At 50.4% G+C, this 13,071-nt stretch overlaps 1 protein-coding gene across 1 annotated transcript; it reads left to right on the forward strand.

The window, feature by feature from the left end:
• Positions 1-5,659: 5,659 nt before the first annotated feature.
• On the forward strand, positions 5,660-11,473 carry CCDC68 (coiled-coil domain containing 68). The gene is made up of 11 exons (XM_035310531.1): positions 5,660-5,776; positions 6,366-6,506; positions 7,808-7,951; positions 8,412-8,537; positions 8,811-8,939; positions 9,364-9,446; positions 9,797-9,902; positions 10,607-10,690; positions 10,877-10,953; positions 11,210-11,337; positions 11,371-11,473. Exons 3-10 carry the CDS (start codon positions 7,889-7,891, stop codon positions 11,274-11,276), a joined length of 735 nt encoding a protein of 244 aa, XP_035166422.1. The 5' UTR covers positions 5,660-5,776; positions 6,366-6,506; positions 7,808-7,888; the 3' UTR covers positions 11,277-11,337; positions 11,371-11,473.
• Positions 11,474-13,071: the final 1,598 nt, after the last annotated feature.

A 13,071-nucleotide genomic window follows, 5' to 3' on the forward strand; every position in this document is an offset into this window, starting at 1 on the left:
AGAGGAAATGATTTATTCAGGCAAAAATAAATAAATAAATAAATAATAATAATAATAAATACACACTCTTTGGTTCACAAGCTCTTCTGTACACATGAAATGGAAGGAACACGTTTCAAGCTTTAGTTTCTATTTAATTAACTCCAATTAGCTAGACCAGGCGCAAATATTTATTTCCTTTGCACATAACAAATATTGCGAGAGGACCTATTTAGTCAGGAGTAAGCAGGCATTGCCTAGTCTTGGTTAAACGCTCTTAAAATGTCTCTATAAACTAGGGGAAGAGTGAGGGCTTCGTTTTCCTGCTAATGTTATGTTTTCAGCACAGGCGAGATAAGAAGAACCCTTTTTCTTCTTGCCCAAACTACTCATGCAACAAAACTCTTATCTTAAAAAGACATTGACAGGAACAGCTAACACACTGCATAATTAAAGCAATAAATTAATTACCAGGCTTCCCTGGTGACTATTAAACACTTGAGGCAAAAGAGCTGTCTTTTGCTCCTTGTTGCAGGGTTACTGCTGTTTGGTTTGAACGTTAGCTTCAACATCTAAGTTAGGGAACTTTCGCTGGTGCGGGCACAAAACACTTCCTATCTGTAGCCACCGCTGAAGCAGTGTCACTAACAGGTAACCTGATGGCTGTGACGTCCTGCCACACACCCTGAAGTTTTTGGGTCATCTCGGTGTGATCTCAGGCCAGCCTCGCTCACAGCACCCTCCTTGGGGTGCTCAGCACCTCTGCTGGGACACACGGACAGCGTGCTGGGACACACGGGCATTGTGTTGGGACACACAGGCATCGTGTCGGGACACACGGGCATCGTGTCGGGACACACGGTGTGTTGACATCTCGTCGAGATGGCTCGAACACACCTTGGCTGCGTGCAAGCGCAGGGTGATTCCCGGCAGGCAGCAGACAGATGACTCACGGCTTTTGCTGAGCTGCCGGGCCTGTCAGAGCCAGAACGTAATCTGACATTCTTATCTAGAAATCCCAGCATTAAAGCTTTGTTTGAATAACTTCTTACGGTGTTTGTCTGCGGAAAGTGGTTCAAAAGCCATCAATAAAAGGCTGTTTTTGCAGGGTGAGCTCGGCTTGAAGGAATTTGGGATCTTTATTAAAATTTCTAAGTCCTCATCTTTAATCTTCCTCAACTTTGGCATGAAGGCTGGCTTTGGGTAAGGTATCTGGGGAGCAGGCGGTGCAGGAGCTGCGAGCAGCCAGGGGCAAGGTGAGCTATGGGGCCGAGCATCAGTGGGGGCAGCACAGGGACCGCCGGCCACGCACTGTGACCAGAAAAACCTGAGTGGGATCGGATGGGTTTCCAGCGAGGAATGCACTTTGCCTCGCTAATCAGCGATCCTCCCACCGGGGAAATTGCTGACTGAGTGCTCACTGTGTCTGATGGCAAACCTGTGGTTACACCCACGGGGTACACGGGCAGGAGCGGCCGGAGCTGGGATGAGGAGCGGACAGCATTTCCACGGGCAGCTCAGGAGCCAGCTCCACAAAATGGCATTTCTGCAGAGCAGCACTGCGGGCACTTGTGCTCGCAGCAGTGCCTTTTACTTTTACTTTTTTTGGTTGGAAATGAAAGGAAGCATTCACCTTGCTCGGGATACCTGGTCCCACATGCGCCCCGCTGCAGCGCAGGCTCCCGCATCTCACCATGGCATCTCTTGCTGTCCACTCCTGTCCTTGCAAGCTGCTAGGATAACTTGTCCCACATTTTCTAAAACATCGTTTTAGTTCCCTGCATGCAATTTGTATAATTTGTGCTCCTTTCTGGGTCTCTCCTATTTAAAAGCTTCTGAAAATGCAGAAGTGAAGCACAGGAGCGAGCTCGGCATTGCACGCTTCGCCCCGGTCCGTACATTTGGTGTTACGCACACCTTTGTGAAGACAAATCCTCATCACAACTGTCATCAGTTTCTGTTTCACATCACATGCCTAACAGGCCACTGTTCTGTAAAATGAGATTTTTGCTGAACAAAGAGCCACTCTGTCTCCTTTTCCCTGGAGGAACGGGGGTCACCGTGACCGAAGCACCCTCGCAGGTAGCATCACACTGCAATTTTCTGGAGAGCACTTGGGACACAGGTGCAAAAGTTCAGCAAAGGCAAGGGCTTTCCCTGGACCCCAGCACTGGTGTTCTGCTAAATCTGTCCCCCTGTCCAATGTTGCCACAGCTTAGACACAAAAATGTGACATTTTTGGTACTTTCTGAATGAAAGAGCCATCGTACTTCCAGAGAATGAGTGATGCAGCTGCATTACTGGTCGTGTTTTCAGTAGAGAAATAAAAATAAGTAATTCTCTTTCAGAGATATAAATAAAGTTTCTTTCCATATTATTCAACAGGCTTTGCTCCAGACCTCAAAATTTGCAAATAAGCTTAATGCTTTACTCATCAAAGCACACAATGGAAGTTTGGTGGGAAAACCCATAGTGACATTATAATTTTCTCCACTCTCTTTTTAATGGGTTTGTGGACATAACTGTGTTTTTATGGAGGTAAAACTTAGATATTTGATTAATAACAGTAAGAGGATGAGTAACTGAATAAGCTTCAGGGGTTGGAAGACCTTCCCGTCATAGGCTCAGCTCCCTGCACATCCCATAGAAACCTGTGGCTGAATCAAAACAGGATGCAGCAGGGAGGAATGATGAATCCCAGGGCAAGTCCGAATCGCTAACCTAAATTACCATGGCTCATCAGCCTCCCCTGCCACGTGGGTGCTACACGTGTTGAGGACTGGTTAATCTCTTAGTCCAAATTGATCACTGGTTTGAGAGACCCAGCCTACCTCTTGCATTTGGGCAGGAATCCGCACTGCCTACTGAAATATTGCTGTGTCGGTGCGAGGGGCTGGTGCTGAAGGTGCACAAGGTTTTATGGAGCACTGCGGCACGCTGATAGCTGGGGTGTCAGCTCCTGCAGTGTCTCGTAAGTCACCTCAGAATGTCTCCCTATTCAAAGAGGTCTTCAGGCATCACCCGTGTCAATGCTAGCCGCTAAATCACTAAATCTTACACCCTCGGAGATTTCCTGGCGGAAAGCACAGCGGTGTTTGCAAACCATTTAATACGCAGCTTCAAAGACACACCAAGCTGCGTTTTGCCTCACCTTCCATAAGCAGTAAATGGAAATGAAATCACCAGCCTGGACTCTGCCTTCCTGGGCTGCTGAGAACAGCTGGAGCCAGCTGCAAGGCTCACTGGGGACTAAAGATTAACCACCGGTGGGTGGTTAAGAGAAGAAAAGCCCCTTCTTGTGCCCCCATTTTAGAAATTTGAGAGCTTCCAGTGCTAAGGAAGAAGCAGTCCTGGGGGATGTGCTGGCTGGTAACTGGGCTCAGGGTGGTTCTGGGGTGTTCCCAGCCTCTCCCCTCCTTGCTGGTGTGAGCAGACTTTGGAGCTGGGCGCTGCCTTGCCACTGTTTGCTCTCCAAACAGGGCTGGAAACAGCCCGACTTTGCCCCCGCGCCACTCCACGTCCGAGGGGAGGCAAGGAAGGAGCAGCACGTACCAGGCAGAAGAAAAGAGGAGTAATACTTTATTATTATTATTATTTCCGATTATAAATAATAAGACAATCCCCTTGTCCTTCCACAGAACAGACAGCTCACAGGGGCCAGCAGCCCCTGGTCCTCAGCCCAGCACAGTGTTGGGGTCCTGCGGGACAGGGCCAGGCGAGGGGGAGGCCATGGGGGGACATCATGGTGTGGGGGCACGATGGTGGCGGGTGGGTGCCCAGCAGCTGCGCCTGTCCTGGACCCACACAGCCTCAGGCTCAAAATGGTGCTGGGAAGAGAAAACTGGGTGCAAAGTGATGGATGTCGGAGTTACGGATACGGAGGGATTGCTGTGGGGTGGACCTGCTGACAGGGCTGTTCTGTCCGTAGCAGCTTATTGCGCTTTTTTTCTCCCCCCGTTTCCTTTTCACCCGCTGCCCCTGCAGCCAGGGGGGGAGCTTTACAGGGGGAGGACTGCGAAGGACAGGGGGGCAGGATGCTCCGACCCACACCGGGCCGGGATGGGATGGGCCGGGCCGGGGCGGGGACGGGCGGGGCCCGGGGCCGTGTTCGGGGCTCCCCGGGGCGGAGGCCCCCGGCTGCCGGGGCCGAGCCATGTCCGCAGGTGAGGCTGAGGGGCTGGGGGGGGGAAGAGGAAGAGGAGGAGGAGGAAGAGAGTGGGGGACCCGGCTGGGTGGGTCCTGGGGGCACCGCAGCCCGCCCCTGCGGCGGGGGGCACCCAAAGGTGCCTTTGCATGGGGAGAGACCGTGTTTGTGTGCGTTTTTAACGAGGGTTTGGCAAATACTTGTGAGAAAAGCTTCAGCAAGCAGCTCGAGGGGGAGGAATAGCGTGTAAAGCCCTGCTCGGCTGTGGGCGAGCGCCGTGGTTGTGTACCTGGCAGCTCCTGGGGCGTGCATGGGGAGCGCGGGCAGGGAGAGACCGGGTGTGGGGGTACGGGGCTCTGCTGGAGGCCGGCACGGGGCTTCTTGTCCGAGAATCCCCGGCAGTCGCAATTAAATGCGTGAATTCCGATTAGAAGGGCTCCAGCCCTCCCTTCTTTCTGTTCTTGGTCCCGTTGCCCCGCCTGGAAATACACTTCTGGCAAAGACCTGTCCCGTGTCCCCGACAGATGGGGACTGTCCTGAGCACCTCCCGTCCCAGCTGGGGCCCTTCAGGCCACCTTGCAGAGCTGTGCCCACTCCTGGCTCTGCTTCTTCAGGTCTAAAATGCATTTCCATCCCACCCATCCCCAGGGGATGGGTCCTGGAGGCTTCAGCCCGAGTCTCCCCAGGCTGGAGGGAGACTGGTGTGGGGCGCCTCTGTGCTGGGCGAGCTGGCAGGCAGGGGGAAAACAGCAGCCCCAGAGCGAGGACCAACCTTGTGTCGGCAGGGAACCGTCCTCTGGAGCTATGGAAACCTCTTCTGCATGCTTGCTTGAGGTCAAAGCCCCGAGGGTTGTGTCTGGATCTCCAGCTCCTCCTTGCCAGTCACATGAAAGTTATGGGCAGAAAGGGAGCTCTTCATTTTACGTTTACTTATTTATTTATTTATGGTGATTTGTGGCTGATTTATGATGTAGCTTTCTGTATTGTCTGCCTGGGACACAGGTTAACAGAACGTGGGGAAGGTCTGCAGCGTGGGCTGCTGCTCCAGCAGGGCAGCTACTCAGGCAGCTCCACGCGGCTCTCTGGGGGACTGCGATTCCTCCTCCACCGCAGCAATAAATATTTCGAGTTGCCTAATTATATTTTACTAGAAAACGGGTTAATTAAGAAATGTGCTAGCCTGAGTGAGCTTCCTGGTAGTGCTGCAACGCTCTGTGCGGGGATGACTCAAGGAGCAGGAGGGTTTGCCTGCAGCAAACCGTGCAGGGATGGCTGTTAGCGACTTAACCCGCAGCAGCTAAGACCTTGAACTCCAGTGATTTTAAATAAATGCATTTTTAAGTGAACTTTTGTTGTAAATTGTGTGACCTTTGTAAAACTCAACCACTTTTTGTTTTGAGCCTGTCCACCACCGTGCTGGGTGGTTTTATTAATCTTCTGTGTTAGCTTTAATTAGTTCCAGATGCTTCAAACGTGCTCATTAAAAACCAGCTTGCCTGATGGGCACCTGTAAGCTTGCTCACCCTGCTTGGGGCAGGCTGGAAACAGGTGGCTGGAGAAATTCAGGCTCATTTCAGGGTAAAGCAGCTGACACTGGATGTCAGCATTGTACAAGAGGAACGGAACCGAGGCGGCTGGGACCTTCCTCTCGGTGTGTGACACGGGAAGAACAAGCTTCATCTGCTGTCTCCCATCCGTTCCCCCTAGGTAGTTTTGCTCCCACGCCTCTCCTAAGAGTTACGATGTTGTTCAGGCTTTGTGCTGCTCCTTGCATCTGAGCAGGACAGGTTATCAGTCCCCTGGACTTGCTGTAATTGGCAGTGGGACCGCTGTGCAGGTTCTCATTGGGTTTGGTGGATAAACTTCTCGGATGAGTGTTAAATTGCAGGCGTCTGTGAGGTGTTTGCATGTTTTCTGCCCGGAGTCTCCGGCCAAGTGTCTAAAATAATGTAGGATTTTGTTTTAGGTTGCTAGTGAAGAAGCCAGTGAGATCTTCAATGAGAATGATGTATGAATGCATTTATTTTCCCATCTATAAAAATAAAAAAAAAAAGAGGAAGTGCCTACATTTTATTTTTATGTGGCTCTTATAAGTGGTTCTCAGTCTTTGCTTCTTTAAGCTTACGATGCCTGCGTGGCTCCAGCACACCCCTGCAGCTGAAATGGAATTAAATGGGGTGGAGAAATGGCCTCGCTGTCCTGGTGTAAGGAGACAAGCCTCTCTTCTCACCCTCCTACAGACCAGAGGAACACACGCATCGTGACCACCACCCTGCTGCTCACTGAAGAAGTAACGCGGGAAGACCGGGGCTCGGAGGGGAGCTACGTCCTGTACGGGTCCTCCTGTGCCGAGATCACCGAAGAAGCTGAGTATGTGAAAAAGGTATTTGTGAAGCTGTTGTTCTGTTCCTTCCTTTGCTTGGTAACACGGTGAGCAATCGTGATAGCTGCTGAAAGAGAAAATCCTGCCCATACGTGGTTGTTTACTAGAAATACTATTTTCTCCGCAGCGTTGCTTTAATTATAACACGCGCTGTCTCGGTTAAACCACTCTGAAACTCGTGAGGTTTTTCCACCCCTCATTTAGGGTTGTTGCAAGAGACACTTCTGTGCTGTCCCCACCCAAACTCGCAGCCCTTGCGAGGCACAGCTAGGGACGCTTTGCGATAAGAAAGTGTTCAGGGTGGGCACCTTGTGCTTCACGGGTGACAACAGCAGCAGAATGTGGGAGCTGATATGTTAGAAAATAAAAGCATAAAAGGATAGAGCCTTACTGCAAAAAAGGGTATGTTCTGTGGTGGGGACGTGAACTCACAAAGGGTCTGTGAAGGAGTGCTCTGCTTGCTGCCAACACCACAACAAATAGCTAGAACATGTTTTTTTCTTCTTCTTCTTCTTCTTTTTTTCCATAAGAGAGCTTGTGAGCAGTGGGTCTCAGCCCAGTAGATCCGATGTCTTAGTTCTTTGCTCCAAACAACAGAGCACAGTGGTGAGAATGTGCGAAAGCTGCTTTTCTGCATCCTAGCAGAGCCCGAAAGCACAGGAATGAGTAAGGGGAAGGATCAATGGGCTGAAACTCTGCTCATTAAGAAATAATTGATCACAACAAGTTCTTTAAAAAGCTTATTCCTTTTTCTGCTCAGGTGAGGAATGAGGTGGAGGAAAAGAAGTGAAAAGAAATTGATTTATGATTTGAACTCCTTGAAACGTACAGGCTGCCCTTTGTTTTTAGGGGTTTATTTTTAACAAATGAACTCGGCGGAAAGTAAGAAAGGCTGTATAAATGCCAGTGCGTTCTGGCAGAAATCTGACCGACTGCGGGTCATGTTTCCTGCACAAACCGGGTCTCCAAGCGGAGAGGTGGAAGCGGTGAGCATGCGTTTGTGAACACCTTGGGGGGGGAGCAGTGTAAGCAAGCTGAAAGCACTGCAAGCAGGTGGTTCTGAGCAAAGAGGTGGTAGCCCTTAGGCTACATGGCAAGGCTTTAAAACGGGAAGCCCTGGAGAGCTGCACAGCTCTGCTGGCCCTGGGGTAGAGCTGGCTGCTCTGCAAAGCTGGCTCCCAGGAAAAGGAAAGGGGTGCTTACAAGAAACCAGCCTGTTTTAGGGTCTCAGTCATCAGCATCAGTTGCTCAAGCTGTTTTTCTGATCCCTTGACTGTTCTTTCCATGTGTGTTTCCTTTAGCAGCACCCTCAGGTGCCGGGCAGTAACCCAGAGCCCAGGAGCAGTGGCTGGGGCTCAAGCTGCAGCCCCGTGGCAGCGAAGATGAGGGAAACAGAGAGGCAGCTGCTGCAGGTCAGCAGGGAGAACCAGGTGCTGCAGATCAAGGTACGTGCTGAGGCTTCCCAGGGTTTCACCTGTGCCTCGTGGCCCAGAGGACAACTGGTTTTGGGGAAGAGGCAGAGCTGCCTTGCTTCTCCCACGGGTGTGAGCTGCTCTGTTCTACCAGACAATGAAATTCGTATTAAACCTGCTTCACACGTGCAATTTTTGGGCAGTGAGATGATGTAGAGCTGGTAGCTGACAGCAGAGGCGTTTACAAGCAGTTAGAAGCGCCTCTCTCCTCTTAAACCATTGTCTTTTGTCAGGGAGGGGTGCTTCAGTGCTGAATAAACCTGCCTTTGTCTAGAAACTGAAATGCCTGTTGCATGTTGCTGACAGGTGGATAGGATTATTGTTTTTTGACAAGGGAAAATAGTGAAAATTGATCTTATAGAGTGCTTGTGTTTTGACGTGTGATTATAACACCACTGTTTTTAATATATACCTATGAAATTACCCCTTCTAGCTGGAAGCCACAAGAGAAGCGGGCGTGCAGGCTCTCAGGGCTGCGTCCCAAAAACTCTATGAGAACTACCAGACTCGGTCTGAAGAACTTCGAAAAACTCACGAGAATGAGAAGCAGCAAATACAGGTACAGATCTCCCTGTGTGGGGGCACGACGGTCCTGCTCAGATATCGAGCAGGAAGGTGTTTCTTCCATCCAGTTAACTTGTGGCTGCTCTGAGGTGTGGGGTGGGAAAGCTGGGGCGCAGATACAAGTGGATTTTTGGAATGAGTGAGTTTAGGAGCTCCTTGCCCTCAGAGGGTGATGCTTGCCTACTGCGGGTATTTTGAGCCCCCCAAATCGCAGTGGGGTCCTGTGCCCACGCACCCGCACCCCTTGAGCTGCCCTCCTCGCTCGCAGGCCTGCAGTCGGGAACAGGAACGAGAGCTCCAGCAGAAGGAGGGAAATGCCACTCGGCTCGCCAGCGACGTGGAGGAGAGGTGCACCCGCATCGCGGACATGGAGCAGCGTGTGCGGAGGATGGAGGAGGTGGGTGCCGCAAGGCTGGGCAAGTGGCTAAAAAAGTCTTTCTAAAGGATTTGTGGTCTTCTGGTAACACAACATCTGGTAACACAACAGAGTTGGATGTAGCACTTCTGTGGTACCCCCCTGGCAGCTGAGCATGGCTGCTCACAAGACCTGAAGTTTGCGCTAATTAAATAAAGGGGAGAACTGTTATTTTAAGAGTAAATTTTCTCGTAGTAAGTCAGTACACTGCCATCCCTTTGTGGATTGGTTTAGAGAGGTCAGACTTTTGTATGTACTCCTGGAGCTGATGAGGTTGATGTAGGTGGCTATTGTTGAATTCTGTTTTTGGAGATGTGCTAGAGCGGTCAGACCTAAAGCCAAATGTCTCTTGGTAATGAAACAACAGGGTGTGTAATACCATTCTTACAAAACTCTGTTTCCTTAGGAAAAGAAAGCTCTGATAGAAAAGAAAATGTCCTATGAAAAGATGCTTCTGCAAATGATGTCGAGGAATGAAGACGGCAAACGGTGATGAAACACACGTGGTGTAGTGCTTTCCTTGTTTCTGGGGGTGTCTCGGTGTAGGGTGTTACCTACCCACCCCATGGGGCTCCCAGAGCCTCTGCAGCCCCCCTTACAACTTTTTTTTTTTTTTTAATATATATATCAGATAATGCTTTATTGCTTATGAACTTGTTTGGGAAGTCAGCCCGTGGAGTTATTGATGATTTTAGTGATCAACAGGGATTCGGGGTGGTGGGTGGTCGTGCCCAGCAGTCGGGTTTATTTTGTGGGGTTTATTTTATGGGTTTATTTGCTCAGCAAAGAAGCCTCTACATGTGTATATACTCATGCTCACCCCCTGCTCCTGTCCCCAGGTGCCTGGCCGTGCAGCAGGACATCGCCACGCTGCGGGAGCAGATCGGCCACCTGCAGAGACTGATCGGGGCGCAGCACCAGAGCCTGCGCCGCGTCATCCAGGAGGTAAGGCCTAGGATGTGGGATGCAGAGAGGGCATCACCCCCAAAATGGGATTATTGTGGTGGAGGGAGTGATATCGGGCAGTAAACCGGCCCTCATCATGAACAGCCCTCATCGCTAATTTCTTCCCGATACGTAATCCATCTGCTCTTTTAGTTCAAAGCCATTACTCCTTGCCCTGTCGCTCCCTGGTGAAGTCCCTCTCCCCAAACCAGAGAGGTCTAGATCCTAAAAAGACTCCAGCAAAGTGAAAATCAATCAGCCCCCTTCCCCAAGTAACTATACAGTGCAAACTGCATTGCTGACTTTTAAAATATATTTATTCCTACTGTATATTATATATATATATTATATAGTGTATAAATATATTAATATATTTATGTTAATATATTTAATATAAATAATAAAATATATTTATTCCTACAGAATGCTTGCCTGTCTTTTCCCAACCAGTTAAGGCAAGTCCCCACACCAGTTAGCTGTCACGAGCATCTTTCTGCACATACACCAACGCGAGGTAGACCGAGGAAAATGCGACACCGTGTGTTGGGAAATTGTCTTATAAGTTGGGCAATCAATTAGCTTCAGTTTTTCTCTGGTGAAAGAAGTGCCTGCAATTCCCCTGGTGTGGCAGGCCATTTAACGCTGTGGTTTTGCTTGTTCTTCGTGTTTTGAATCTCTTACGAACTTCCTTTCCTAACTCCTAGGTGGAGGAATTGAACAAAGAACTCAAAATGCAGGACAAAAAAATAGAAGACCTGACAGAAAAGGTGATGGTGCTTGAGACTCAGGTAAGGTCAGGAAGGAGGAAGACGCATTAAGCAGCGAGATCAGCCGTGGTCCTGTGAAATCCTCATTTCTCAGGTTGGGAAACAGCAGGAGAGAGGGCAGCAAAAAGCAGGAATGGACGCTGCTGAACTGGGGGCAGTGCCTGGCTGTTGCTTATTTGCATTACATCTTATTTTTTCCCCCTGCAGAATAAAGAACTGAAAGACAGAGTGGCGTTATGGTCCGGCCAGCCCAAGACAAAAGTTTCAAAAGCCGTCCTGACAGAGTGAGTGCCTCTGCCCGCGGAGGCTCTGCAGCACGGGGCTCTGCTGGGGCTCCCGGGAGTCCTGGCTGCTTGGGGGCAGAGCTGCCCTCGGGAAACCAAGGCTTGGGGTCAGCTGCCCCACACCCAGGGCAGCAGTTATACCTCACTGGTGGTGTGAGCGTGCGTGTGGAGGGGGGTTTGTGGTGGGTTTTTAAGAAAAACAGAGGTGTGGGAAGGTTTCTGAGCGATGCCTGCTTTTCTCTGCTTCACTCCGCAGCCCCCTGCGGGACTACAGAGCATCCCCTTACCTGCTGCTGACCAGGATGAAGAAGCAGGACTGCTAAATGAGCTACTGGGCACGCATCTCCTGCCTCTGGCAGAAGGACTGCTTGTGTTGCAACGCGTACCTCTGACGTCCTCTCGGTTGTTGCAACGCACCTTCAACACTTGCTTTTTCTGAGACGTGGTGCAGAAGGGGTGCTGCGGAGCTGCTTTTGGAAGGATAAACCTGGAAACAAGGCACGAGGTGAAGAGACAGCCCAGGGGCTGCTGCACACGAGGGCTCCCCCACCTACACGGGCTGCAGCAGAGCATCAGTTCCGTACCCACGGGCAGCAGGAGCTGTTCACAGGAAGCGTGTCTGGAACCAAGCTGCAGCATTCGAGCCTCACAGCGGTGTTCAGCACCCTGGGCATGGCGCTGTGCTGTCCTCAGGCAAGGACTGAGCGGATGCCTGTCGGTGTTAAACCAGCTTTTGTTTTCCTGAACACTTCCATGGAGAGTGGTGGGGTTTGTGCCCCAGTCGGTGCAAGGATGAAGCTCCACATTTAGCCCCTTCTTCCATGGGATTGGCCTCGTTTCCTGGATGGTTTCTGGCACTTACATCCTCGTTTTGATCCAACATCTTGAAAGGGTGATGAACAGCCCCTGCTGTCTGCACTGCTGCTTACCCCTGACTGTCCTGGTGCAGGTAACATCTCGTCCGTCCTACTCCGTGCTGAGGCCAGGCTCTTCCCTCTGGTCTCATGCCAAAGCATGCTGGGGACCGGCTGTCCCTTGTCTGAGATGTCACCTCGTGGTGTGACTTGTGTCCCCATGTGAGTGACACTATTTGCACGTGCACTTTTACCTCTGCGCCGGGCTCCTGCGCACACTGGGGGAAGCATTGCAGAGTCTGGAGTTTGTCTTCTCACCTGTGTCACAGATAGCAGTATTTTGGGGGAAAAATAGTGTTGATCCTTAAATAAGACTTGAACATACCAAGGTTGTCTGTTCCTTTTCTTATCTCGCTTCAGAAGTGCTGCTCAAACGTTAGTGTAGCTTGGGGATTACCTCTGCTAGGGTGCAGATCCAGGCCTGGTGCTGCAGGGACTCCAGGCGCCGGCGAGCAGCAGTGCCTGCTGGGCTTATCCTTACACCAGCGCTGGCTTTGCAGAGCTTCACGCGGTGCCCGTGGTACGTTGCACCTCTCGTGGGAAGGTGGTGAGCTGGTGTTCGGGTCCTTCAGGAGAAACTGAGCTCAACTGCAGGTCAGGAAAAAAAATAACCGTTTTCCCCCCAAACAGCTGAGCCAGCCCATTAAAAACGTACTTTTATTCTGAAAATAACAGTGCAGAAACTGGATCACAGGAATACATTCCTCAGCTGTGTTACACAGACCCACGCACCGGGGGATCATCTGACAGCATGGTTTGAAGCCACAGGTGCTTTGGTACAAAAAAGTGACAGTAACATTGTTAAAGCAAGCGCCGTGGTCCCATCAGGGGCATCTATAATAAAAATACTAGTCGTGTTGGAGATATAGTGTCAACCACACTCATGTCACTAGGCGTCACACAGATCTGCTGAAGACGAACGTAAAACAAGCTTACCATCGCACAACAGAAGAAAACACGTGGAAAGTAACTGATACAGGATCCGTAGTGTTTTTATCTGGAAGATGAAAGATACCTCAACGAAACCAAAGAGCAATTCAACGTCTGTAAGTAGGCTGATAAAATACAACAGGCTTTTTTTCATAATATACAGTTTGTCCACCGAAGCCCTATTGCACAATGAGGATCGACGACTTTAGGGTTTGTTTTCTAAAGTTACGTTTTCACTAGGTAACTGTATGGACTAAAAGCACAAAGCAAAGAA

The sequence above is a fragment of the Oxyura jamaicensis genome, chromosome Z (genome assembly GCF_011077185.1).
Source record: "Oxyura jamaicensis isolate SHBP4307 breed ruddy duck chromosome Z, BPBGC_Ojam_1.0, whole genome shotgun sequence".
Classification (NCBI taxonomy): domain Eukaryota; kingdom Metazoa; phylum Chordata; class Aves; order Anseriformes; family Anatidae; genus Oxyura; species Oxyura jamaicensis.

Excerpts from the sequence above, each read along its gene's own strand:
- CCDC68 (XM_035310531.1), top strand. The coding sequence starts at position 7,889 with ATGAGGGAAACAGAGAGGCAGCTGCTGCAGGTCAGCAGGGAGAACCAG. Across the intron at positions 7,952-8,411 it reads ACCAGGTGCTGCAGATCAAG|CTGGAAGCCACAAGAGAAGC; the intron begins GTACGTGCTGAG and ends TACCCCTTCTAG. Across the intron at positions 10,691-10,876 it reads TGATGGTGCTTGAGACTCAG|AATAAAGAACTGAAAGACAG; the intron begins GTAAGGTCAGGA and ends TTCCCCCTGCAG.